The 25,123-nt window shown below is 40.0% G+C and overlaps 2 protein-coding genes across 13 annotated transcripts; both read right to left on the minus strand.

The window, feature by feature from the left end:
* Positions 1-553: 553 nt before the first annotated feature.
* On the minus strand, positions 554-13,980 carry bin1b (bridging integrator 1b). 12 transcript variants are annotated; one of them, XM_077725181.1, is made up of 17 exons: positions 13,621-13,979; positions 10,483-10,563; positions 10,336-10,390; positions 9,040-9,134; positions 8,859-8,894; positions 8,621-8,716; positions 8,432-8,539; positions 8,159-8,251; positions 6,897-6,982; positions 6,716-6,791; positions 6,595-6,650; positions 6,466-6,501; positions 5,069-5,111; positions 1,335-1,388; positions 1,163-1,264; positions 966-1,089; positions 554-833 (listed from the first exon to the last, which is right to left on the minus strand). In XM_077725181.1, exons 1-16 carry the CDS (start codon positions 13,708-13,710, stop codon positions 988-990), a joined length of 1,209 nt encoding a protein of 402 aa, XP_077581307.1. In that variant the 5' UTR covers positions 13,711-13,979; the 3' UTR covers positions 554-833; positions 966-987. The 12 variants fall into 12 exon arrangements, with proteins under 12 accessions (XP_077581307.1, XP_077581299.1, XP_077581350.1 ...); XM_077725173.1 differs by having other exon boundaries at positions 554-1,089; positions 13,621-13,978; XM_077725224.1 differs by lacking the exon at positions 8,159-8,251 and having other exon boundaries at positions 554-1,089.
* A 108-nt stretch (positions 13,981-14,088) lies between these two features.
* On the minus strand, positions 14,089-23,219 carry LOC144206674 (indian hedgehog B protein-like). The gene is made up of 3 exons (XM_077731768.1): positions 22,524-23,219; positions 18,396-18,657; positions 14,089-15,853 (listed from the first exon to the last, which is right to left on the minus strand). The coding sequence occupies exons 1-3, from the start codon at positions 22,818-22,820 to the stop codon at positions 15,177-15,179; spliced, it is 1,236 nt and encodes a 411-aa protein (XP_077587894.1). The 5' UTR covers positions 22,821-23,219; the 3' UTR covers positions 14,089-15,176.
* Between the last annotated feature and the right edge of the window lie 1,904 nt (positions 23,220-25,123).

A 25,123-nucleotide genomic window follows, 5' to 3' on the forward strand; every position in this document is an offset into this window, starting at 1 on the left:
TTTTCAGCATGAATATGAAACATTCAAATAAAAATAGTGAGCAGAAAATTGTCATGGATTAACACAAAAGAAAATGTGGGTTGCTTTTGCACATTATAATCACTGCTTGCACATTCAACCTCATCTGTAGTCCCCTTTCCTGTTCTCCCTCACCCTGATTTTGTAATGCTACTTATAACCAAAACATCAACACTCTTTGACAAGATTCTATGTGTTTCGGGACCCTCCACCCACAATCATTACAGCTTAGTTAATAGCCTTTCAGGAGAAAAAAATTGTGTCCCAAGACAGACCTCCAAATCTAAAATAAGACGTCAATGTCGCCATGTAGCGTACTCTAAATAAACTGGAGTGTGCGGTAACCTCAGTCTCAGTCTGCAGAAGAGCCCCACCTTCTGGAATTCGTGTGTTTGGCTCCAGATTTTACCTAGTTCTACAATGCCTTGTGTGTCTTGTGTCTGTCTTGCTACTGCAACCACAAAATTTTCCAAATATGGCATGAAATAAAGTTCTAACCTAACCCTAAAATTGAAAATAAACAAGGACCAGACAGATTTCATCACTGTTTAATGATAATTTATGATTGTTTCATGGAAGTTTTCCAACCAATTAAATATTTCCAAAACTGCCGTGTGTTCTTAAAAAAGGAAAGTCTACACATGGGATCAGCAATATGGATATGGCAATAATAACTCAACTAAAAAACCTATATCAACAGGTTGAGGTGAGATTTCCTTGTTTACATCAATGAAAAACTCAGGGGCTATCACATAAATGTCCTCCTGTAGTCACCCGGTTTGAGCTGAATTCTTTTAAAACTCCATAAAGACCTTCTGCGAATGGAAATTAAATATCAGTTGCATTTGGTTTACTTTCATCTTGAATGAGTTCATTTTTTGATAAATGACACCATTTTTTTTAGACTTTTGCTATTCCCCATTTTAATGTATTGAGTTGGAAAACACCTTTAAGAAGGCTGCGTGAGCTTCAAAGCTTCTGCGTGAAGTTTTCAGGAAAGACGCCTTTGGATGCAATATCTTTGTTTCGTATCCAGGCAGATTCTTGCACACCCAAGAGCCAGCCGTCATCCTACGCACACCCGCACAATTGAGTCTTGGCTTAGATGCGTGCAACGATTCTGGAAGGAAAACGTAACACTGACCTGCTCGTCTGGATTGTCGAAGGCCAAAACGAGCACGATATCTCCAACGGTCAGCTCCAGCTCGTCCCCATCGGTGGCCGCATATTCATGAACAGCCTTTACCTGGGGGGGGGGGGGGGGGGGGCTCTTTGTTAGGACTACAAGTCACACCAACATCAGTGAAATTGCTCACCTTGTAGATGAATCCAGGAGGGAGTTTGTAGTCGGAGCTGTTAGATTCAGAACCCTGCAAGAAACCGAGTCAAGTGATTTTTGCGTTATTTGACACGAATATTTGAGTCAAGTCACTCATGCCATTGAATCGGACAGGTTAAAAAAAACTCAGCTCTGCCCTAATAGCAAAATGTTGTTGAAACGCTGTTTTTATGGTCAGGAATAAGCCATATCTCATATGAAAATATAATAAAATAGATGCATCCTATTTAAGTAACATTCTAGGCAGGTTACCATTGTATTCTGGGCAGGTTCTTGACTTTCAAAATAATGTAAACAAACATGAGCTAAAAATGTCGTGCTCCAAAATTAGAGGACATGGCTTCAAAATTCTTGAATGCTGAAGAAACAAGTCCATGTCAGAAAGCCATACAATTTAACTGAACTGCACCAACTCTGTCAAAAGCAATGGTCCAAGATTCAACCAGAAGCTTGCCAGAAGCTTGTGGATGGCTACCAAAAGCGCCTAATTGAAGTGAAAATGGCCAAGGGACATGTTACCAAATATTAGCGCTGCTGTATGTATGTTTTTGACCCAGCAGATTTGATTACTTTTTTTCTGTTCACCCATAATAAAGTCATAAAAGAACCAAACTTCATGAAGGTTTTTTGTGAGAAAGAAGTATCTTTTCCAATCATTCTATCAGAGAAAAATCAGAGGTGTAGAAATAACTGGAAACTCGAGAGAGCCATGCCATTATGTTCTTCACATGTGTATGTAAACCTTTGACCACAACTATATTTACTGTTTAAAAAATATCTTCCCTTAAATTAGAGTTTTTTATTTAAATTTAAAAACTGCATGTTTTTGTATTTTCTATGTGCCAAAATGTCCTCCAATTTTGGAATGACCAATATACTAAGAAAGAGAGAGAGTGATAGAGAGCACAAAAATATTGTAGCAGCATGAATAGATATACCAAATATGGCGGCATAGCATTTCTTTAATCTAGCATGGTCTTTTCTCAGTAAATCCCCTCCAATATATAGTCGTACCTCTACTTACGAGATTAAAGGGTTCCTAGGTTTTTTTCGTAGGAAAATTTCGTATGTAGGTGTACTTTACATGTAAATTCTGGAATTCATTCCAGGGTCCTTACATAACTACCTACTAAACCCTTCAAAATTGGTCAAAGGGTCCCAATTTTGCATAAAAGATGTGCGGAAACATACAGAAATGAGAGAAAATTATAAGGAAAATATTTATTAATGTCTTAAAATAAATAAAGCATATAAAAAGGTGACCTGCCGCGTTGCATTTGTAGCTTAATAAATGGAATTCAAAACAAAATAATGGAAAAGGAAATGCATTTACTTTTGGGGGGTTTCGTAACTTGGATTTTATTTAAAAAAATTGTAACTTGAAACTTTCGTACCTAGAGGCATTTGTAAGTAGAGGTATGACTGTATTTAACACATCTTGCCAAGATAGCTAAAAACAACTTTAAAACTCTACTTTTAAAGCTCCTCAACTCTTTGTATCCTTGAATTCAAGACCCAGTTTGATTCAGAATTCTTGTTTGGTTTAGTCCTACCTGCACTCGTTCAACATCATGGCCCCATCCCCCTTGAGCCACATTGGCATCATCATGAGACCAAGTGGGCTCAGTGTACAACTCGGCACTCTGGGAACCTCCGTCATCATATTCACATCCACCCTGAACCCCTTCTTGGAGGGGTTCCTCGGCCTGGTCATGCTACCCGGTCGAAGGTCGCGGCGAAAGTCATAGAGGAAAGTTAGTAGGTGATAGGGTTAACATGCAGAAAAAAACAACAACGCTACTTTGAACAGAAAATGAAGGGAGACTAATCTTACCCGTGCATCCCAAGATGGCGCCTTCATGCAGCATTAACGACAAATATTCTCACAATTGAAGCCTGAAGGTGCTTAAAGATGCAACATTGACTTGAAATAAAATAGAATTGTCTAATTTACGAATGACAAAAGGTGTGGTCCATGAAATTAAATCTTGTGTGTCTGCGTCAAGTGCGCTCTACAATAAAATGTAAACTAAATTTCTGGAGTGCTCAATGGAAGACTGAATAATTCCCTTTAAGTACTAATTTAAAAAAAAAAACTACGAGACATATTTCCTGTTATTTTGAGGGGTTGTTTGTTATAATAATTAAAATAAAAACAGACTGTTCACTGTATTTTTTTAAAACTTAAATATATATTATATTTATTAATATTAAAGAAAACAATTAAAGGAAAAAATAAAATATAAATATCCTTCCTGGGTTTTGTTACTTTATTAAATGAAAGAAATATTTAAATGCATTTAAAAAAGATTATTTACTGAGTTTTATTTTGTTTTTATAAACTGAAAATCAAACATCAAAAGAAGAAAAATACTGTTTTCTCTTTTTGATTGTTTATTTTAAAATGTGGAAATAAAATAAATAATTTTTTTTAATGTGAATAGATTTTGATAAATAAACTAAACTAAACAGAAATACTCACTTTTCTTTTTTTTATAAAAAAAAACAAACAAGAAATTAAATCAAGGAAAATATTGTAACCTTTTTTTAATTTAACGAAAATTCAAAAGACAGAATATTTGTTTTGAAGTCATAAAATTACGAGATTAAAATTGAACTATTATGAGTTTGAGATCAAACTTTGACAAACATTAAAACATAGATTTTTCTATTGATTAAAAGTCATAAATTTACGTGTTCAAAAACATTACATTGCACATGAACTGGAACTTCTTCCAGGTCCGCAAACATCAACTTTTGGCCACTTTAGGTTGGTGTGAAAAATTAGATTTTGGAATAATTATTAGGCTTTACTTGCTTCCTGGTGATAAAACATTGATGAGAACAACTTTATATGGTTAATATAGGTGACATAAATACAAATAATGAATTAAATTAGAAGATTTTCAGCTGGAGCTGTGCCTTAAGATATTTTCAATGCAAAAAGTGTGCTGCATCTAAAAAAAGCTTTAGGTCAATGTCTCGAAAAGATTCATTGACAATTGAAACTTTTTAATAGTACTCATTCTTCCATTCGTTGATTACTTTGAGCAGCCCTAATTGGCGGACTTATGGCCTTCTGAATGAAACCATACCTACAACGTGGTGGCTCGCAACCAAAAATGAGTCACCCCTGTTCTAGTCTTTTGGAGTGTGTGTTTGACCTGCTTACACTGACACATACACACAAGGACACACAGTGTCTTACTAAACATCTAGCATAATACATGGGCTGACCTGTGTTGTTCCGCACTGCGTGTTAATGTCAGGCGTGTCCTCATCAAGCGGCTCGGCAGGCCGCGGAGGCCGACCGGGAGGCAGGCTGGCCTTCTTCCAAACGTGTGGACACGGAGAAGCATGCACTTTAGTGTACAGGTCTACCTTGCATTACCAGTTGAATTTGTCAATTTCATAGGGTAGAAACATTTCCCCTCCTTCAAAGAAAAAAATTGAAATGCCATTTCCCCGATTCGACATCTGCTTTTGATGAATGGTTTTTAACTTAATTTGCAGCCATTGATGACGGCAATGGTGTCCAATCCACGTAGATGTCCGGATGGATTGGACCGTGAATGATTGGAAGAATAGTCGACAAAAAGGTAAAAAATCAAGCAAGTTTAAGTTAAGGCATTATCGCGCATGCATGGCATTCGTTTGAAGCGTTAAGAGAAATGATGAGATGCTGCATCATGAATTTTTTTTTTTTGTTACCCTTGGTGGCGAGCTGGCCGCCTGGCTATGGTTGGCATCCTCACTGCAAGAAAAAAAATGGGAAGGAAAAAAAATGAGGGACAAATGATGCATGTACCATATATAACCATTGCAGCAATTGATCATGGCAGAACATACAAACTCCACACAGGAAGGTTAGAATCCACTAAGGCTCATGTGTCAAAGTGGCGGCCCGGGGGCCAAATCTGGCCCGCCGCATCATTTTGTGTGGCCCGGAAAAGGGAACCATGAGTACCAACTTTTTGTTTTAGGATGAAATTAAAATCAAGAGTAGAGGTGTATATTACATTTCCTGATTTTCCCCCTTCTAAATCAATAATTGTAATTTTGTGATCTATTTTTTTTTGTTTTTAGTTCAAAAACCATTTTGTATAATCTAAAAATATATTTAAAAAAAACTAAAAGGAACATTGTTTTAGATCTATAAAAAACTGAATATTCAGGGCTTTTAATCCAGTTCTTTTATTCCATTTATAAAAAAATATATATATAAATATTCTATCTAAAATGTTCCGGCCCACCCACGTGAAATCAAGTTGACGTTAGCGCGGCCTGTGAACCAACCCAAGTCTGACACCCTTGCACTAGGGGTTGAACGCTTTGATAACAGACCTGCTAACCACTCCACCGTGCCACCATGACTGAGGGAACTAAACCTCATATTTTCGCTAAGTGATTAGTCCAGAAAGAATAAATAGATTAAAAATGCAGTATGATATGCAGTAAATCACAATCTAAATTGTTTCCGTCTCGACCACCATGCCACTATCTCGATAGATAACAATCAGTCACCAGTCACTTATTCACTTAGTTTTCGATTTGGGATAAGCGATTGGTACAAAAAGAAATGGCCTCAAATGAATCCATTTATTAAATCATTTTGTGAACAACTTTAAGCCTGATAAGGGTCGCGGGGGGTGCTGGAGTCTATCCAAGCTGACCATCGGGCAAGACAATCATACACACACACCCATACCTAGGGACAATTTAGAATGCCCAATCAACCTACCATGCATGTTTATGGAATATTGGGAGGAAACCGGAGTACCCGGAGAAAACCCACGCAGGCCCGGGGAGAACCTGTGGACTTCACACAGTAAAGACCCACCTGGGATGAAACCCTCCACCCCAGAATTGTTTGCCGACGCACTAACCCTCAGCCGCAAAGCCCAAATGACTCCAAAAGTAAGTTAGTCCTTTGCAGTCGTGCAAGTGGTGTTAGTTCAAACCCTTGAGCCTTAAACATGATTTGTGCGTGGCTGTAATGCTGCGACCAAGATTGGGGCATTAGAGTTTAGTTTGGTTTAAATCAAAGGCAAATTCCTATATGGAAATTAAAAGCCAAGCAGGTGTTTCAAACACATGCAGCAGGTTACCTCTTGTCTCCTGCCTTGGCTGCTGCACCATCTTTTCTAAAGTAAGGGTGACGAACATGACTTTTTTGGCTTATGCGTTACGTTGACTGCATTGATTGAAATAATAGTAATAAAATCGAACGAACGTACTTGATTTGTCTCTGTTCATCCAGTTTGGTCATGATGTCATTCAGATTTTGACTCAGCTGAGGAGGCAAAAGCAGAATCGTCAAGATGAAGTCGGTTGGAGAAGGTTGGATTATTCACTTACCTTGCTCATCTCTTTGTGGAACTTCTCTTGGTGATTTGCCAGATTCTGGAATGTGTTAACATAGACGCCAACACGGCTAAGAATGTGTACATGCAAAACAAAAAACAAAACAAAAAACAGGCTCATAAATCCGATTAAATCATCAATACAGTGGTACTTGGCAATTAAACTATTTATACACCTGTCCCACAGCACCGGAAGCTGGTCTTGTAATTCCACGTTCAGCTCCTCGAAAATTTTCTGAGAGCGACCAAGCTCTTCCTCGGCCTAAACAATGAAGCATAACCCAAACTCAATGAGATCCAATGGCATGTTGACAAACTCAGATCCATGTTTGAAATGACATATATACACATGGACTATTAAAAAAAAAAAATACTTTCTATTAGTCACACTTTCTTCAAATTTAACTTCCTAAGACCCAAACGCATGCATTTTTATTTGATATTTGATATTTAGGCTAATTTGGACCTAATGAGTGTAAAAACTAAGAATGATCTTTTAACATGATGTAGTTTTTAAGAATAATGATGTCCAGGACAGCAGGCCCTTGTAGTCCAAAATTTAACATTGTAGTCTTGTGACAATCAAAAATGTGATATCCACACATGTGGACACCAGATCGTAGGAGATTAAAAGAAAGATAACTTAAATGTTGAAGTAACTCTTTTTTTCAAGCCTTATTAGGCTCTGTTGTCACACAATTCCTGCCTTATGTAACTCATTTATATATTTACAACGTTTTAGTCCAATCTAGTTAAGTTCAAATGTTCATTTCAAACTACTTAACTAAAGTTTGATTTAATATTACAACTTCTTCCAATAATATATAATCAGTCATTTTCTGAACCACTTATCTACACAAGGGCCGTAGGGTGTGCTGGAGCCTATTCCAGCTAAGTACACTCAACAGGCAACCCTGAATCGGTGGACAGCCAATAGCAGGGAAACTTTATGAATTATTTAATTTATAATGACCTTTCACTTATACCTGCATACCTATTAGATTTGAGGGAATCAAAAATGCCATAGTCAAACCAGCATGTTCCTCCATGAGCAAATAGCTATTAAATAAGAACTATTGGATGTGCTTCAGTTGTTTGAGTGTGAACTCACAAGCAACAACTGTCTGTAAGATGTTATTTTTTACCAGAGTCCAAAAAGTCTTAATCATAAAATCAGAGTTAGGTGTCCTGTTGTGTTCATGTAGCAGTTCTTAGGATTTTTTTGCTGTATTTAAGATCGTAGATCTTATCGAAGATAACCTGTCTCAGTCTGCGGAAGGTCCCCACCTTGTGGATTTCCTTTGTGTGGCTCCAGTTTTTTTTTTAACCTAGGTTTACAATGTCTTGTGTGTCTTGTGTCTGTCTTGCTACTGCAAACAAAACATTTTCCCAAATACGGGATGAAATAAAGTTCTAACCTAACCTAATCATTCATCACCTGATTATAGGAGAGGTTAGTCTGAGCCACCTGGTGGGCTGAAAGTAAACCCTGAGCCCAGCTTGGTGCCGCCATCTCCAACAGCGCTGTAGGCTAGCCATGCACACCATGCAGATGAAGGGGAGGAAGACCAGTAGGGGTGGGTGGGGCCACAAGGGTTAAATGTCAGGCCAAGGTGAGAAGAAAAAAAAACAGCTATCCTTTTAGCTTGTGTTAGTGTGTTGTTTAGAGCCAGATCAAGCAATCCCAAACACGACATATTGACGGAATTACTTTGGCAATCTTAGCCTCATCCTTTTTCTTTCCTTTCTGCAAGGAGGAAAAGTGGTGCCTGGCGCTGTCAAAGTCCACCATTTTTCGGTCCCGCTTCGCAATGCGAGCCTGTAAGGGGGCGCGGGAGAGCATTAATCATTTTTACACATTCCCACCAACAATATTGCCACATTTTCGATATTTAAACACCTTGACTTCAGGGAACTGAGCCAGGTACGAATCAATGGAGAGCATGGAGTTATCTGTGATGTTCTGATGGAAATCCAACCACAGTGTGTCGGTGTCCTACAACACAACATGTTGACATATATGGTGATGGAATACACATTTCATCACATGCTTATTTAAATCTCTAAATACAAATACTTCACTTACTGTTGGTTTGACATACACAAAATTCCTATTGCTACATTTCTAACCAATTTACCTCCATGTTATTGTCCATCTCCTTCTCTATCATCTCCTTCAGTAGGCACACACGCATGCATTTAGAGCGGAGAAAGTGACAACATAGTCAAATAAAAGTGAGAAGGGGATCAAAATGGAAAGAGAGAGGCATGCTGGTTCGGCACAATCAAGGTAGAAAAGATTAAAAGATAGGATTTTACCTCCACCACGGCGTTCATCTCTTCTTTGCCAAACCACTCTGGTTCATACATGTCAGCAAGGCAGTCCTGCAGCCTCCGTGATGCCTCGTGCAAGGCTGAAATATGCCAGAAAACAAGTGGCAAACAACATATTAAGATGTGAAGGATGAATGTATTTTATGCTTATTATTATGTCTTTTGGTTTATATAGTGTAGTCACTAGAATAGAATTTTGCATGACCCTTTTAGTTAGGGGGGTGTCATCTATCACGGCACTCCCATTTTTTTGTTCACTTCTTCCCGCCTATAGTTTGTACCTAGGTCACATGACCCTTTGGTAATAAAACTAGCTCAACTGTTGGAGGTAGGCAGGGATTCGAACTGGTCAGGCTGGGGGATGGACTCATCTCCAAGCGCTGGCTATTCCCGACCCCTGCCTCAGCTGAAGTCTTTTTGAAATCTCATCAAGCCGACTCTGCGTGTGTTACCTCTGATCCGAAGTTATTGAATGTATATGGTTCTAAACCTGACATAAGATATAGATGGATATATTTAGAATATTCACATAATTTTAAGAATGTATATTACTATGTAAGTAGCCATACCCAGTGCATTATACAGGAGGGATTTTATTAGATGCATTTTTACACTTACTAAACTAACATGCGGATTGCAAAATTGAGTTTTTTTGCCATTTTTTTCTCTTAAATGTACTTACTTTCTATGTAGTTATTATTAACGTATTTTCTGGACAATAAATCCCACTTTTTCGCATAGCTTGGCTCGGGCTGCGACTAATATCCAAGAATAATACCTATATTATTAGGTATTTAGTGCGACTTATATATTATAAGTTTTTGTTTTTTTTCTTTGACCAGTGACACCCTGTTATGTTGTTTATTTTGGCTATAGTTATCTGAAAAACTGTTAACTGTTATGCCTGTTTAGCCTAATATTCTCCATTTTACCATTGTTACTTTAACATGATTATTCTTGATTTTCTGTTTAAATAAAAAAAACGTCCCTTCGAAAAATGCAACTTTTACTCCAGTGCGACTTATATTTCTTTTCTTCTTTGTCTGAAAAATACAGTAATTACAGTGCCCATATTCTCTGGCATAATCAATGCAATCATGTCTGTTTCATTCATATGTATCTGTATGTCAAGGTGCTGCATTTATCTTATGATTAAAGAAGAGACATGACTTGATAAAGATAAACTGAAATCAGTTTTTTTATTTGGCCTAGTAAAAAATAATTTCAACAAGCCTCTGAGACCTATGTTAAACCACAAAAATCGAGCCAGTGTTAACTTACTCTTCACTGCTACCATGTACGCTTTCATATCTCTCTGCAGCTTGGTGCCTTCTCCCTAGAAATGAGAGATGTCATTACATTCTATGGCAAATGAACATTAATGATACTAATAGTATGACATTTGAAGTGACAAAATATAGTAGTAACCATCTGCTTGTTGAAATTAGCCACCATCTCCTCAAAGACTGCATCTCTGGTCTCGTCCGCTTTGCCAAGTTTTTGCAAAACCTGTAAAAAACACAGTGATACCTTTCACAATGCCCAAACCAGAAGGAATAAAGTGCAGGTTGTTCTCAGATCTCAGTGTGGGAAAAAATAACCACAACAACAACACAGCCCGATGCCCTTTGATCACCTTTGACCTTAAGATAAGCCCAGATGTGTTTGGTGTGTGTGCGACCAGGTGATTTACGTAGTTGGATGACTAGAGCTACAATTAGCTCATGCAAAGGGACTTCCCCTCAGCCTGCTAACGTCACTCATATTTCGTCCGCAGTCTTGACCTTGATGGTGCAGAGGGCCTATGCATGCATGACTAGTCATTTTCTCTAACATATCTCCTCCTTAGCATCGCAGGTGAGATGACTCCCCGGACTGAATGCCAGCTAATCAAAGTACACTGTAAAAAATAAAACTTCCATTAAGTGTTGGTCTTATTCAGTAAGTTATCTCGAGGATTTGCCGTCAATTTAACACCGTTAATTTGATCAAATGAGTTGTAATTGAAGTATCAAATATTGGGGCAGTGGAGAAATGTTCAATTTTGAAATGTTAAGTTGTGTGAACTTAGCCTTACCGTTTAAAAAACGGATTCAATCATTTGTCTACACATTGCACTGCCAATGAGAAGAGTTAGGATGAATCCATCTTGGACTAATTTTATATAGTGTACATGTACCATACTTAAAATTAAGCGGATTTTACTTACATTTTTTTAGTTCTACTTACTAAATTTAAGTTTTCATCGATAACCGACATTTGCATGTTACCGCATCGGCCCGAATATAAGATGACTCCTTCTTTTTCAGGACTCAAGTTTGAAAAAAAGACCAAATTAAAATTTTTACAGTACATCTGAAACAAATGATTATAACAAATATAATCGAAATAAAAAGCCTGTTATTTTGCCTCATTCAAATGCAAAAACTTTCCATCACATCTTAATATTTTGTATGTTCCGTCAATGTAATTACATCTATTTAGGTACCTGTACCTGCATACCTAAAAAGCTTTTTTTGGGGGGGAGGTCAATATTCCAAACCAGCATATTGCATATTTCCATATCGGAAAATAATAACTATTCAATATGAACTCCTGTATGATGTTCAATGCCTCATACATGCCCGCAATGTGCCGGTGTTCAATTTCTGAAGCCAAAAATACACACAGACACTTTGTGGCTATGAGAGAAATGAGGAAGTAGGAGTAGGGCACTATTCATAGATATGTATATCCCCCCCCTATCATCCCCCCTCTCCAGACACTGAAATCCTGTGAGGAATAAAGGACAGGTGCCCACACCAAGCAAGTTTTTAGACTGACACATCTCAGGGATGTTGGACACGAACAGTCCAAAGATGCCAAGATTTGGGGTTTTTCTTTGGCCGTTTGATTCACTAACACACTGGAAGAGTGATGAGCAATGACAGGATAGGTGTCAGCAAGGCGACTCCAGTCGATAGACAGCTGCAAACCAACCACCCATCCCACCCCTACCCCCACCACGACAGCCGGTCCCCGCACAATGGATACAATTCTGACCTTTCCCGTTACATGCAAAAACTTGCTTTCTCTCATCCTGTTGATTTTGCCCTATTTTTCAAGATAGCACGAGTTTGCACTTCCCATTTATAACATGAAATGAATCCATTTTGCTTGTGTCAAGTGTGTACATTGGGGGGAATTGCTCACCGGAATTAGGAAATTGTATTTTCAAAGGCAACTGAGAATCGGAGTGTCTTTTCCATATGTGCAGTTGCGCATGTGCAAGGTGATTAGAAAGCAAAAGATCAGCAGGCGTTAGTTAATTCAGCTCGAAGTGATTTACATGAGTTGCTTAAGGTTGTGAATTCAAGAGAAAAGTTTATATTTATATGACTAACTGATAGCTACTGACAGTTTTCAAAAAGTGGGATATTATATAAATAAAAATGTATATTTAGTTTGGTAAACTGAACTCCTTTAAGTGTCATTGACGATGATACACGTCCAATCATGTGGCTCATTTTATCCCTCTTTTGTGGATTCAAATTACTTAGTCACTATTGGACTCTGAACTCATTTAATCTAGAGAGGTTTTTTTATATTGGTTGGCAGATCTCCCAGGTCAAATTTCCCCTCAATTTGTGAAATTTTAACTTTAAAAAAACGTCTACTATAGAAGTGATTTTTTTTGCCATCAAGTGCAACATAAGACCTTCTAAGAATGCTTTATTTATAAAAGACACTTATTCAAGGTATGTATGTCTATCGAAAATGTTCTTTTTAAGGGAAAACATAATATTTAAACACACCCAAAACAACCAGCCATTTTGTGATGTCAGTTATACCCACACTGTTCACACTTGAGCATAGGTGCATGTGATAATGTGCACTAATCACCCACTGTGGAACACCTGGTAATTGGTGATAGTCACCTCTGATTGGCTAAAATAGTTGTCCCATTGATCAAATATCTGCTTAAGTGGCCACTTCCCCAAAATACCATGTTTAATTTATGCCTTTTTTGGCTATCACACATAAAAAGTGAGATTCCTCATTTTTCAATTGATCAAATTATCATTTGTCATCTTTCCCATCAACGTTTCTTAAAGGTTCACTATTTTCTCTCCTGCGCAACACAAAAAAATCAATTTTTTTCTTCCACCTATTTGTTTTTTTAAACACAATTTCCATTTTTAAGAAATTCATTTAGACTTTCTCATGTTTAGCCCTCAACTGTAAAAATAATAATTTAAAAAAAGTTTAATGCTGTTAATTCAACCATAAAAAAACAATCATTTTTTTCTTCCACCTGATGATTTTTTTCCCATCACAAATTCCATTTTTTTGCCTTTCTGATTATAAACCCTAAAAATAATAATTAAAAAAAGTTTAAGCAGCGAAACTGCAGCCATGTAATTAATTTCCATCATAATTATTTTTGTTTATCAGTATGAACAATTCTCCAAATAATAAAATTGAACAGCAAAAAATACACCCCGATATTTATTTTTTGTTTTAATTGAAGAAAAAAAAACAGAATATGAAAAATAAAAATGGATTTCCCCAAGTATTATCTCATACCTTCTCCTGCGCTCTGCTTAACCTCTTCTGGACGGTGCTGGCCAGTTTCCCGGCGGTGACCCCCTTCCCAGTGTTCCCAGTCTCGGCCATGTCTAGCTGCGTTGTGGGGTGAGGCCCGTACCGACTCAGTACCGAGTGGCGATCGTCTCCCGTGGATACAAAGTGTGTGTAAAAAGCACCGGCCGCCGAGTTGGCTCGCCGCTCGTAACTCTAATCCCGTTGGAGCTTCTTAAAGGAGCAGCGTGTAACTTAATCCGGATTTTGTGCTAGTCCAAAAAAACAAGGGGCAAAAAAAAGTGGATGTGGAATAGCACCGGTCTGCTCGGGAAAGTTCACAAACACTAAATGCGGACCGATTGGATTTCCCACTCGTGGTTTCATGTCATTTACATGTCATTCATGGACGCTTTTTCCAGGCAGGTGTGTGTAGTGTGCAAAAAGCACCACAAGAGGGCAGTAAAGAAAGAATGACTTTTCATGGATTTATTTCCAAAAAAATAAATATTATAGAAACTACTCCCACCACGCTTCATGTTGATGTAAACAAGGAGAGCATAAATACTTAGGAATGGGTCTCAGATAGATCTCATTATTACGTACAAGGTTTTGAAAAGGAAAAGGAAGAATACTGTAATACTGCAAATGGAACAAAAATGCAAATACTAAAACACTGTTTCTATTAAGACCTTTTCTTTGGAACAAAAAGCATATTTCTCTCAAATATGGTATTATTTATCGGTTAGTTTGTTATTGTTATTTGTGCACTTGCCTACTTATTTCTTTTGTTGACTACTTATTATGTTGACTATTTATTTATTGGTCATTTATTAGTTACTATCTATTGATTATTTATTTGTCTGTTTGTGTTATTGTCACTTTGTGGTTAATAGTCATTGTACTTAATAGAATATAAGTATAATAATTCAATTCAATTGAAATTTATATACAGTCCGACGGAATTATCTACGCAATACATTAATTAGGATATTGAAATAACACAAACAAGGGGTCTAGATTTTAATTTAACAGAAAAACTGTGCTTAAATTATCGTTTTAAATTAGCGATTATTTGCATCCCAGCTCCAGTTTGGGAGTTTGCAAACTACTATAACATATACATTACTTATACTAAACTATATATTTTTTAATGGCTGATAATAATTAAATGTGAGGGAACTTGAAATTTTGTGTCGATTAAAAATTCCCAAAAAAAGAACCATTCACTGACAGTATGTGGAAAAAAAGTACATTTTGGAGAGAAATAGGCTTTTCGTGAAAATGGGAAAACTCTTCTTTCAGTTGAGTTTATGAGAAATAAGAATAAAAAAAGACAGTATTGCATTATTATAGTTGTATCACCTATCTCATGTGCAACCTTTCATTTCAGTAGACTTCAATCCCGATAAAAGCATGTTTGAGGGGTTAATGGGGGCTTATGATAACCGACTTTTAACTCGCCGTTCGACACCGACGTTCTTTTTCATCTTTGAGTGACTCCCATGATGCTTAGCAGCGATCTAAATAACTCAATTGTCTTTTCATTTCACTTTATCTCCTCATTTGGGTGTAACGCCCATCGGATGAAGGTGTCCAGAATCCAGCAGCACACCCCCCAGCCAGTGTAAAACCTCAGCGTACCAATGGACCCCGTCGCCACGGTAACCACTGCTGCCAGTCCAGCTGTGCATCAGCCTGAGAGGCGAGAAGGCCCAGTGAGCCAACGAATGCTGTTCCACCACCGCGTAGCAGGACGCCACCATTCCATCTACCACTAGGGACCCCTGTGGAGTCAGAGGAGCGAAAGCCCCCCTCCGTTCCGTCACTGTGACCCTAACAATGCGGGAAAAAGTCCCCCGTCCGCCGGTGCCGGCCACCAACGCGCATTGGCCGGGTCGGGCGTCGCAAGCGTACGCCGTCCTGAGGGAGTCGGGCCTGGGCGCCGACCCCTCGGAACAGTTACCCTGAGACAAAAACAGCAAGTGGGCGGCGGTGAGAGACAGATTGGTCCCGCCTTCCGTCTCCAGCGTGTAGAAGAGCTTGCGGGTGCCAGGGTCGCGATCCAGAAAGGTCAAGACTGGGCCGTACACCAGTTTGAATCCGTCGTCGCTGGCGGAAAGGGTCAGGACTCGCTCGCCGGGGCGAAGGTCTCGGATGTGCTTCTGGAGGCCGTTTTCCATCGTGACCGAGGCGTCGCCCGGGAAACAACCTCCAGTCTTGGCTGCCACTGAGTGGTCTGGAACACAATGAGGTGTACATGTGATAACAAGTCAGGTAGCGTCTAATTCAGGGCTTTCAAACTCTTCTTTGAGAGTACCTTAAAGCCGGTCAAACCATAGAAAGACATTATAGCAGGAGTGAACATATTAATTAACGCCTTTAACTATTTTAATCATGCATTTGGATCAGAGCTATTTGTCTGATTTATGTTTGTATTTTCCACCAGCATTCAGTGGTGGACCAAATTCATAATGTAATTGCTAACATTTAATTATATATATATTAGATTGGATTAAATAACTTTATTCATCCCGTATTCGGGAAATTTCTACATATATATACATATATATATATACATACACACACATATATACATATATATACATACATATACATACATACATGCACATAGATGTACATGTATACATATGGTTAGTCTTAACATTCAGCCATTTCTTTTGTTACTGTATATTAGGGATGCCCCAATCACATATTTTTGTCCTAAGAAGTGGAAAAGCGCAAATGCAAATGTTTTTTTCCCCAATTTGAATAGAGCTAACGCACACGAGAGCCTTATAAAATGACTGATTTCAATTCTCCGTGTCTAAGCTGAACCGGACACGCTCAAAATAATCAAATCTATTTTTTAATTGTTATTAGTACACCAGTGGTTTGAAGTTAACAAAAAAAAACAATTGACGTCAAAATAATAATAAATAATAGAACTTGGATGCTGAATCATGATAGGTTATTCAAAATGCAATACGCAAGAATAGGCATGAGGGGGTCAAGAATAATAATAATTTTTAAAAACGCATAAATCAGCTAGAATTATGGTTGCAAAGGCACAAGTTGATGGAAAAATGGCAACAATGTCTGCCAGGCCTCCCATTGCAAATGAATAGGATGGCTGTCAATGGTAGTGAATGAGTTAATTTATTTTCCAATTCTTTTCTCATCAATTGTCTTTGTAATTCAAATTAGGGGATGCGAGATTGGGTTGTGAATGCTCATCTTTCAGTGTTATTGATAAATTCCCATTCAAAATGAATTGGACGCTTAGCACGGTCAATGTAACAGTCAAGCACACTTTAGAGGTCAAAAAATGATTTTTGGACTAATATACAGCATCTGTTGTCGTAGTTAGTAACAAAAGAATGTGTACATTAAAACCAAGCATTGATTGCGATATTTAGAAAACATTTAAAAATGAAATCGGAGATTTGATACCAACTTGATTGGTTGCCCTTGTAATCAGGTCAAGGAGTGCACCCTCGCAACCCGATCTGAGAGAAAAGAGAAAAAAGGAGGAAAAGAGGGTAAGAAAAGGAGAACTTCAGTTACTACTCAGAGTATGTGTTCACGTACGTGAATCCGCTTTACTTTTTCGCTTGCACTTTTGCGTCACACATTGCTTTTGCAAAGCTGCGAGCTCGTCATCGTCGGGAAGAAGTCAGCGGATAAAGGAAGGGGAACAGAAAAGAAACATGGTGGAAACGTTAGTGAGTCGAAGCAGAGAGAAGAAGGACAGCATTGAGGAAGCGACGGACGGTATAGCTCCTTTTTGTCTTGTCTGCACGCCCAGGCGACAGACTTTCAAGGCTGCAAGTGTTTTAGTCGCCGGGCATGAAGCGACATAACAGTCAAGGCGTTTAGTTTACAAACCTTGATAACTGTAGCAGATTTGTATATGTCAAGCTCAAACGTGACTGCTGCTCTTTTGGTCATTTTTAGAGCTCTTTTTTTGGTCATTTTTCAATGAAACTCACTGTAATCCACACCTAAATTGAACAATAGTTTGTTTATGTTTTTATTTTGCCTGACACACACTGAAGACTTCTTTTGAAACAACCATTTCTACAGTATATAGAAATGAAGAGAGGAAAAAACTAACTGGATGCAATTAGTATTTAGGTTTACTAGTAATATTAGTAGTGCTTTTTGCACTGAACTTTGCATGGAATTCCATTTTTTTGTGAAAAATTAGCGTGTGATTTAGTTGGAATAATTATTATAATTGTCACTGGTATGGGTGACCATTGCTTAATCATCGGCGATATGATTCAATTGGATCCAGGTTTCGAACCCATGTCCCAGACTGTGAGGCCGATGTGCTAACCACTAATGCGCCGGCCGCCCAAGCCAAGAATTTAAATGTAAAAACTATATTCAAATTTGATCCATTTTAGTGGAATTACCCATTCAACTGTTTGCAGAGGCAAGCAAAATAACCAAGCAGCATTATGGGCACGAACAAATGATGATTTTGAATTTGTTTCAGGCTATCTGTAGCAACCACTTATTTTTTTTTTTTAAATGTCAAAAATCTAAATGTTTTATTCCAATAAAGGGGGACAAGATGGCTGTCGTGGCAATGGTTTTAAGGCAGAAACAAATATTTGAGTCTGATCAACATATTATTTTTGGGTTAATTGTGAGGCCAATTCTTGACAACTCCACTTGACTGAGATGCACCCTTTCATTAAGTTAAGCAAATTACTTTATGATATGAAAACAACAATCAAATTTTATCACTCTGGATGTGGGACATAACTCACCAGACTTGACGCTACAGTGGATATGGGCCTTGGACTCGTAGTAGACCCAGTCGAAGCCCGCCTCCACCGCCAGTCGAGCCAGCATGGCATACTTGTTCCTGTCCCGGTCCGAGGTGGTGATGTCCACCGCACGGCCCTCGTAGTGGAGCGACTCCTCCGAATGGTGACCGTCCTCGTCCCAGCCCTCGGTGACCCGCAGCCGGACGCCGGGCCAGAGGTTCATCACCGAGATGGCCAGAGAGTTCAGCTTGTCTTTGCAGCGCTGCGAAACAGACGGCGAGTTGAGTTCTGGGCTTGATCCGAATGGCAAAGTGGTGACATTTACGAGTCTAAGTTTATGACGAACGTTGTCGGGGGTGCCGTGTGGACCTCGGCTGTCTGGTTAAGCCAACACAAGGTGAGAAGGCCCATTGACACCCCCCTCCAATTTGCCCGCTTACAACGCCGCTAATAAAGATGCTATCTGAACTCTTCGTCTGGCTCGCCATTGGCTGAGAGTTGTAGCTGAAAATGAGGCAACCGGTAGGTTATTTCATTCACAGTCATTGACTGATTATGAAAGCTTCAGTGCCATTGGCAGCAATAGACGTCCAATCCTATTTGAGTTTTCAAGCTATTGTACATTTTCTTTTTGTTTTACAACACATTCTGTGAATACAATTACTTCACAAAATATGGCCTATTCATATTTTAACTGTGTTTTCATATTTTTATGTCATTTTAATAGGTTTGGAAATAAAATTGCTCGGTAATTGCCAACATCGCCATGCTATTTTGGCCAATCAAATAAGAGTATCCCAGGTGGCCTTTCCTTTTTCATTACATCATTAATACTCACTATCACATGCCTCTATGTTCAAGTCCATGAGTGTGTATGTGTGTGTGTGTGTGTGTGTGTGTGTGTGTGTGTGTGTGTGTGTGTGTGTGTGTGTGTGTGTGTGTGTGTCTAGTCTAACTGATGTCACAAAATACTTGATCTTACAAGCAGTCATTTTCTTTGGTTAAACATTATTTTCGTCGACATCGGTGGTCCAAAAAAAATGTCTCAATTGCATATGTAAATACTTTGAGGAATTGTCTTTGACATGAAGGTCATTTATATTAGGTAGATAGTTTTTGTTATTAAATGAAGCGTGGTATTCTAAAAAAAATCATCCTAGAATATCCTTGAATCCAATTATAACAAACACCCACTAAAAAGACGTGATATATACTTCTGTAATTTTCCACCATGGCCACAATTCTTTTTGAATGAAGGAAGTTCATCAATTCACTTCAACACCCAAGAAAGTTTGTGTAATTCAAACAACAATGACAAAAAGTCCAAAAAAAGGAATATTTGCGAAAGCCAAATTGCAAATCCTACTCTTTAACATCTACAGTTGTATTGTGTTACTTAAATTTAAAGAAAATAATTTCATATTTCGAATTTCTGTATACAGTATTTAGATGGAACAGTTGGTAGAACTAAGCATTTCAGCTAACATGTCTTACACATCTGCAATTAATAATCCCACAGACAAAAAAAACACACAAAAAATCTAAAATGATATACAGTCAATACACATTCTGATAATGTCCACAAACAATAAAAGGTGTCACAAATTTAGCTAGCGTCGTCAACCAGAAAGAGAACCAAGTGATTGACCTTTGGAGCCTGACCCCAGTGTTCTAAAAAGTTTAGACACCCCTTGACGTAGAGATAAAAATACAGAGAAATTTAAGACTAGCATGTTGTTTTTTCATACAAATATGGTCCATCTGCATATTGACAAAGATCATTTCGGAGCAGGGGGTTATGGTTAGGTTTGTGGGCCCTCAAGTCTCTGAAGGGTAAAAGGCCAGGATTAAATCCAATATAAAACGGTAGCTGTGATAAGAATAGCCCCCGTCAATGACCACAGTTGCCTTTTCACAGCTCCCGTGGATTCGAACATTGGTGTTTTCTCAGCGTGGTCAGACTTCATAAATTAGACGCTCCATTTAGCACACACGCACAGTGGTTTGAGGAGCAAACCGCCGGCTACACAAACATTGCACACTCATGCTGACAATCGGCACCTTTGCGCACCTCCCGATCGACGCGTCAACGATGGTTCGCTCTCCGAGTCTAACGTGTTGACAGTTTCTCCTCTGCGGTGATCATATGAATTTGACCGCAGTAAAGTTACACGTTTGTGTCGCCACAAAGTGATTAAGTGGGGCTTCTGGAACAGGAACTTCTGTATTCACGACAGGAAAAAGCGAATAAAAAAAGGCAAGGGGTGAAAAATTCACTTTCATTACGGCTTCAAAGTGCACTCGCTATTTCTGTCTGCTCGCGCTGAGAAAACAACCTAAAAGTAACACGCAACCGTTAAAGACAAACAGTCGGACTGTGTGCTATGCAATGCAGGAGCTCGTAAATTGCGCAAAGGCACGTTAAAAATAATGCACAGGCCGGATTCATATATCGAGTCAAATCGAAAGACAACATATTGAGTATGCGCAAATCAAGAGTTAACTCATTCACTTCCAGGTCAGATAGCAGTTGAAGTGTGCACATTGTATGTACTGTGGTAGTTAGTAAAAGAAGTCAGTTAATCCCCCTTAACCCTTTTCTTTATGGATTCAGACTTTTTTTGTTGTTGTTACTCTTAAAGGCCATTCATTGAACTTATTGGTTGCTAATGATGATGCGAGATGTCTAATTCATTTTGACAAGGAGAGGCGAATAAAAGTCAAAAGTCAAGAGGAATGGAAAGCATTGACAGTCAGCCATGCAAATTCAATGCAATTAATTGAATAGCTGGTGGGAAGCGGGGCATGTTTTTAGTTATGACAAAGGCCATAACCAGTGTGTATTCCTGTTTTCATTCATTTTTATTTCATTTAGTTTTCATAACATAATTATACATTGATTAGCACCCGATGGTGCAGTGGTTCTGCGATCGGAGAGGCCAGTGATTCAAGGTGTCAGCTGGGATAGGCTCCAGCACCCCCGCGACCCTAATCAGGTTGAAGCGGTTCAGAAAATGAGATGAGGTGCAGTGGTTATTTTGCCTGAAGTTAGCTGGGATAGGCTCAAGCACCAGGATTAAGTCATGTTTGAAAATGACTGAAACCAACGTATTCATATGAAAAAGTATTATCTCCTCTCATTTGCTGGACCACTCATTAAGGTCGCGAGGGGTGCTGGATCTTATCCCAGCTGACTCGGGGCCAGAGGCGGGGGACACCCTGAATCGTTTCAATCATTCGCACTCACATTCATACCTAGGGGCAATTTAAAGTGTCCAATCAGCCTTCCATACATGTTTTTGGAAGGTGACCTGGGGAGAACATGCAAACTCCCCACAAGTGGACATGACCTGGAAGTGAACCCAGAACCCCAAAGCTGTGAGGCCAACGCGGTAACCACTCGTGTCACAGGGCTGCCCACAATAACTATTAATAATTTAAAAACTTTGATTTATATTCTCACAATATCTAATACATAATTAAACTAAAACATATCTACTTCTTACATAAATAGTTAAGAGATGAAGTTAATCAAAACATTTTATATATGACAAAAAAAATAGCCGTTTGTCTTTCAAGTTAAATGTTTTAAGTTCTGATTGGACACTCTAAATTGCCCTCTAGGTATGAGTGTGGGGGTGAATGTTTGTATGTTTCCTTGTGCCCGGAGTCAGCTGGGGTAGGCTCCAGCACCCCCCGCAACCCTAATGAAGATACAGGTGTTCAGAAAATGAAAAGAAAAAAACTGATCATGTTAAACTTAGTAAACAAAATTATATGTAGTGAGTAGTGAGGAAATACTTATATAGTCACTTGCGTAACATGCCCCACTGACGGCAATAGGCGTCCAATTCATTTTGACTGTGAGGTCAAAACAAAAGCCATTTTCATTGCAGTTAATGTCTTTCACTTTTCGCCCCCTCCTGCACGTTAAGTTTGAATAATGAAGCATTGAATATCGCATATTGCCAAGACACAACAAAAAGCCGTCCCAGCCTTGAGTCAACAAGGAATGTCGCGAAGATAACGGCGTCCACGCGTCTCAAGACTGCTCAAAGGGCACCAAAAAATCGAGTTCCGAGTTTCATTCACTTGGGACTAAAGTGGAAAAGTTCTCATCCCCCTTACCTGGGTCATCATACGGTCCGCACCTGTGTTCTCCTCATCCTTGAAGATGATATCGGGGTTGTAGTTGGGGGTGAGCTCCTTGAAGCGCTCGGAGCTCCGGGTTATTTTCCCTTCGTACCTCCCGCTAGCCCCCAGCGTCTTCTCGGCCACGTTAGGGCTGAACTGCTTGTAAGCAAGCGGTGCCAACTTCCGCGGCGAGCGCCTCTTGCCGTAGCCGCGACCCGGCCCGCAGGACCCGCAGCCCGGCGTCAGGAGCCAGGCGCACCCGGCGAAGCATAGCAGCCACGGCAGCGGCATCCCAGCCCCGCCACACACGCCCCCAGGTCAAACAACGCTTGAGCCACCGGGCACTAGAACTCGGGCGTGGACGGCGCGGGGCATCCACCCGAGTGCCCCCGAGTTGGCATTCCAGGTGCGAAAAGGGATGCTGCCAGCCCGCTGCCGACAATCGAGTGTCCCGGGGGCGCTTGGAGGCAGGGGCATAAATAGGCGGCCAGGGGAGTTTGTCTTGGCAGGCGCCTTCAAAGCGGTCTCGCACAGAGACACGGAGGCGCGCGGCGGTCAAAGGGTGTCCCCGCTGTGGCTTCATGTGCAAGGACGCCCGCATACAAGGTGCCCCTCGACACCATCCCCACACCATCCCGCCCCCACCAAGGGGCACATGTTTGCCAGTGTGCATGCAGGTGAGTCAGTCAGTCAGTCTCCACTCCGCTCTGTGGGTGGGTGACGTTGACCGACGTGGAACTTCCCATCCTTGCACTGCTGGCTAGGGGGCGAGTCCACAAGAAGGGGGGGAGCAAATTCCCCATGCTAACGCAAATGACTAAGATGACATTACTCTCATTTCACAGTCTCTTTAGGAAGAAAAAAAAGTTGATAATAATTAACCCTAGAACTAGATGGTCTGGTAGTTGAGTGGTTAGTGCCTTGTTCCTCAGAGTTCCAGGGTCCTGGGTTCGAATCTAGGTTGGTCCACTTTGGGCAAAAGGCAGATTACACCACAGACCAGGGGTGGCGAAGTCCAGTCATCGAGAGCCCCTATCCAGTCCCTCACCCTCCGCCAACACACCCGAATCAAAATATTTGGAATTGGTATGAAGCTTCTGGACAGCATGCTGATGAGTTGATCATTTGATTCAGGTGTGGTAGAGGAGGGAGATATGAAAAACAGACTGGATAGGGGCTCTCGGGGACCGGACTTGGCTACCCCTGCCCTAGACTGATCGCCAGTCAGCCATAGGGCACACAGAGACAGGCGACCATTCGCACTCACAATCATACTGCCACCAGCGGGAAATGAGCTTGCACTGAAATCAGGCAAGTGAACCCCACCACCACGAGGGGGCTAAGTTAACACCTCACATAGTAGCCTATCGTGCGTTGGATCTGGGGGGAAACCGGAGAAAATCCATGCAAACTCCACACCATATGGACCTGCCTGGGATCAAACCCTCAACAACAGAACTGAGACCCATGCGCTGATCACTTGGGTACACAAACTGATAACTTATATAAAAAAAATAAAAAACATGATTTTTTTAACAGATACAACGCTGGCTAATGTTCTGTAGTTTTTCGGTTCCCAAGACATTTCAAAGCAGTCTTTAGTGCAGGGGTGGGCAAAGAGGTCCCAAGGGCCGGTATGGGTGGAGGTTTTTGTTGCAACCGATCTAGCAAAGGCACTTTAACCAATGAGATTACGGCAGAAAACAAGAAGCACCTGAGTGCAATTCGCTGATTGCACTTGCAGGACGCCAAATTGGTGAAAAGGTGGCCGGCCTCTTTATGGGTTGGAATAGTTCGCCCATCCCTGCTTTAGCAAGTTTTGATCTTAACATTAGAATAAGCTACTTACCGGTTGTTTCACATACATTCATTCATTCATTCATCCATCCATCCATCCATCCATACTGCCCATCCTGGTTATGGTTGCGGGGGTTGCTGGAGCCCAACCCAACTGTCTTCGGTTGAAAGGCATATTACAACCTAGAATGGTCGCCAGTCAGCTCGTTAGTTAGACATTAAACCCTTTTTGGGGGGCTATTTATGGTCATTTACATAGAAAATTAAATATTAGCAATTACGTATTGTTTATTCCTGAGAGTCCCGGCAGCTGAGTGGTTAGCCTATATGCCTCACCGACGTGGGGTCCTGGGTTCGAATCCAGGTCGTTCCACCGGTGTGGAATTTGCATGTTCTCCCTGGATCTGTGTGGATTTTCTCCAGGTACTCTGGTTTCCTCCCACTTTACAAAGCCATGCTGGGTAGGCTGATTGAACACTCCAAACTATCCATGAGTAGGAGCATGAATGATTGTCCATCTCCTCAGACCCTGCAAATAGCTGAGATTCTCTTATATACTTTTGACTACTGTTCATCGTCACAGAGTTCGGACTGTGTTTTTTGTTGTTGAATTTTTCCAAGTGTGGATAAACCTGCTGCTTCTGTTTTTACCATCATGCCTCCCAAGAAAATTGCCAGTGCGAATGAAAAGAAGTGGTCAGCGAAGAGAACAATGACAAGTTGGTCGAGGGCCATAAAAACAAACTTTCTAAAGTTAATGGAACACTCGAAAATACAGGAGGAAATAAATGAGAAGT

Source organism: Stigmatopora nigra, chromosome 1, assembly GCF_051989575.1.
Source record: "Stigmatopora nigra isolate UIUO_SnigA chromosome 1, RoL_Snig_1.1, whole genome shotgun sequence".
Classification (NCBI taxonomy): Eukaryota; Metazoa; Chordata; class Actinopteri; order Syngnathiformes; family Syngnathidae; genus Stigmatopora; species Stigmatopora nigra.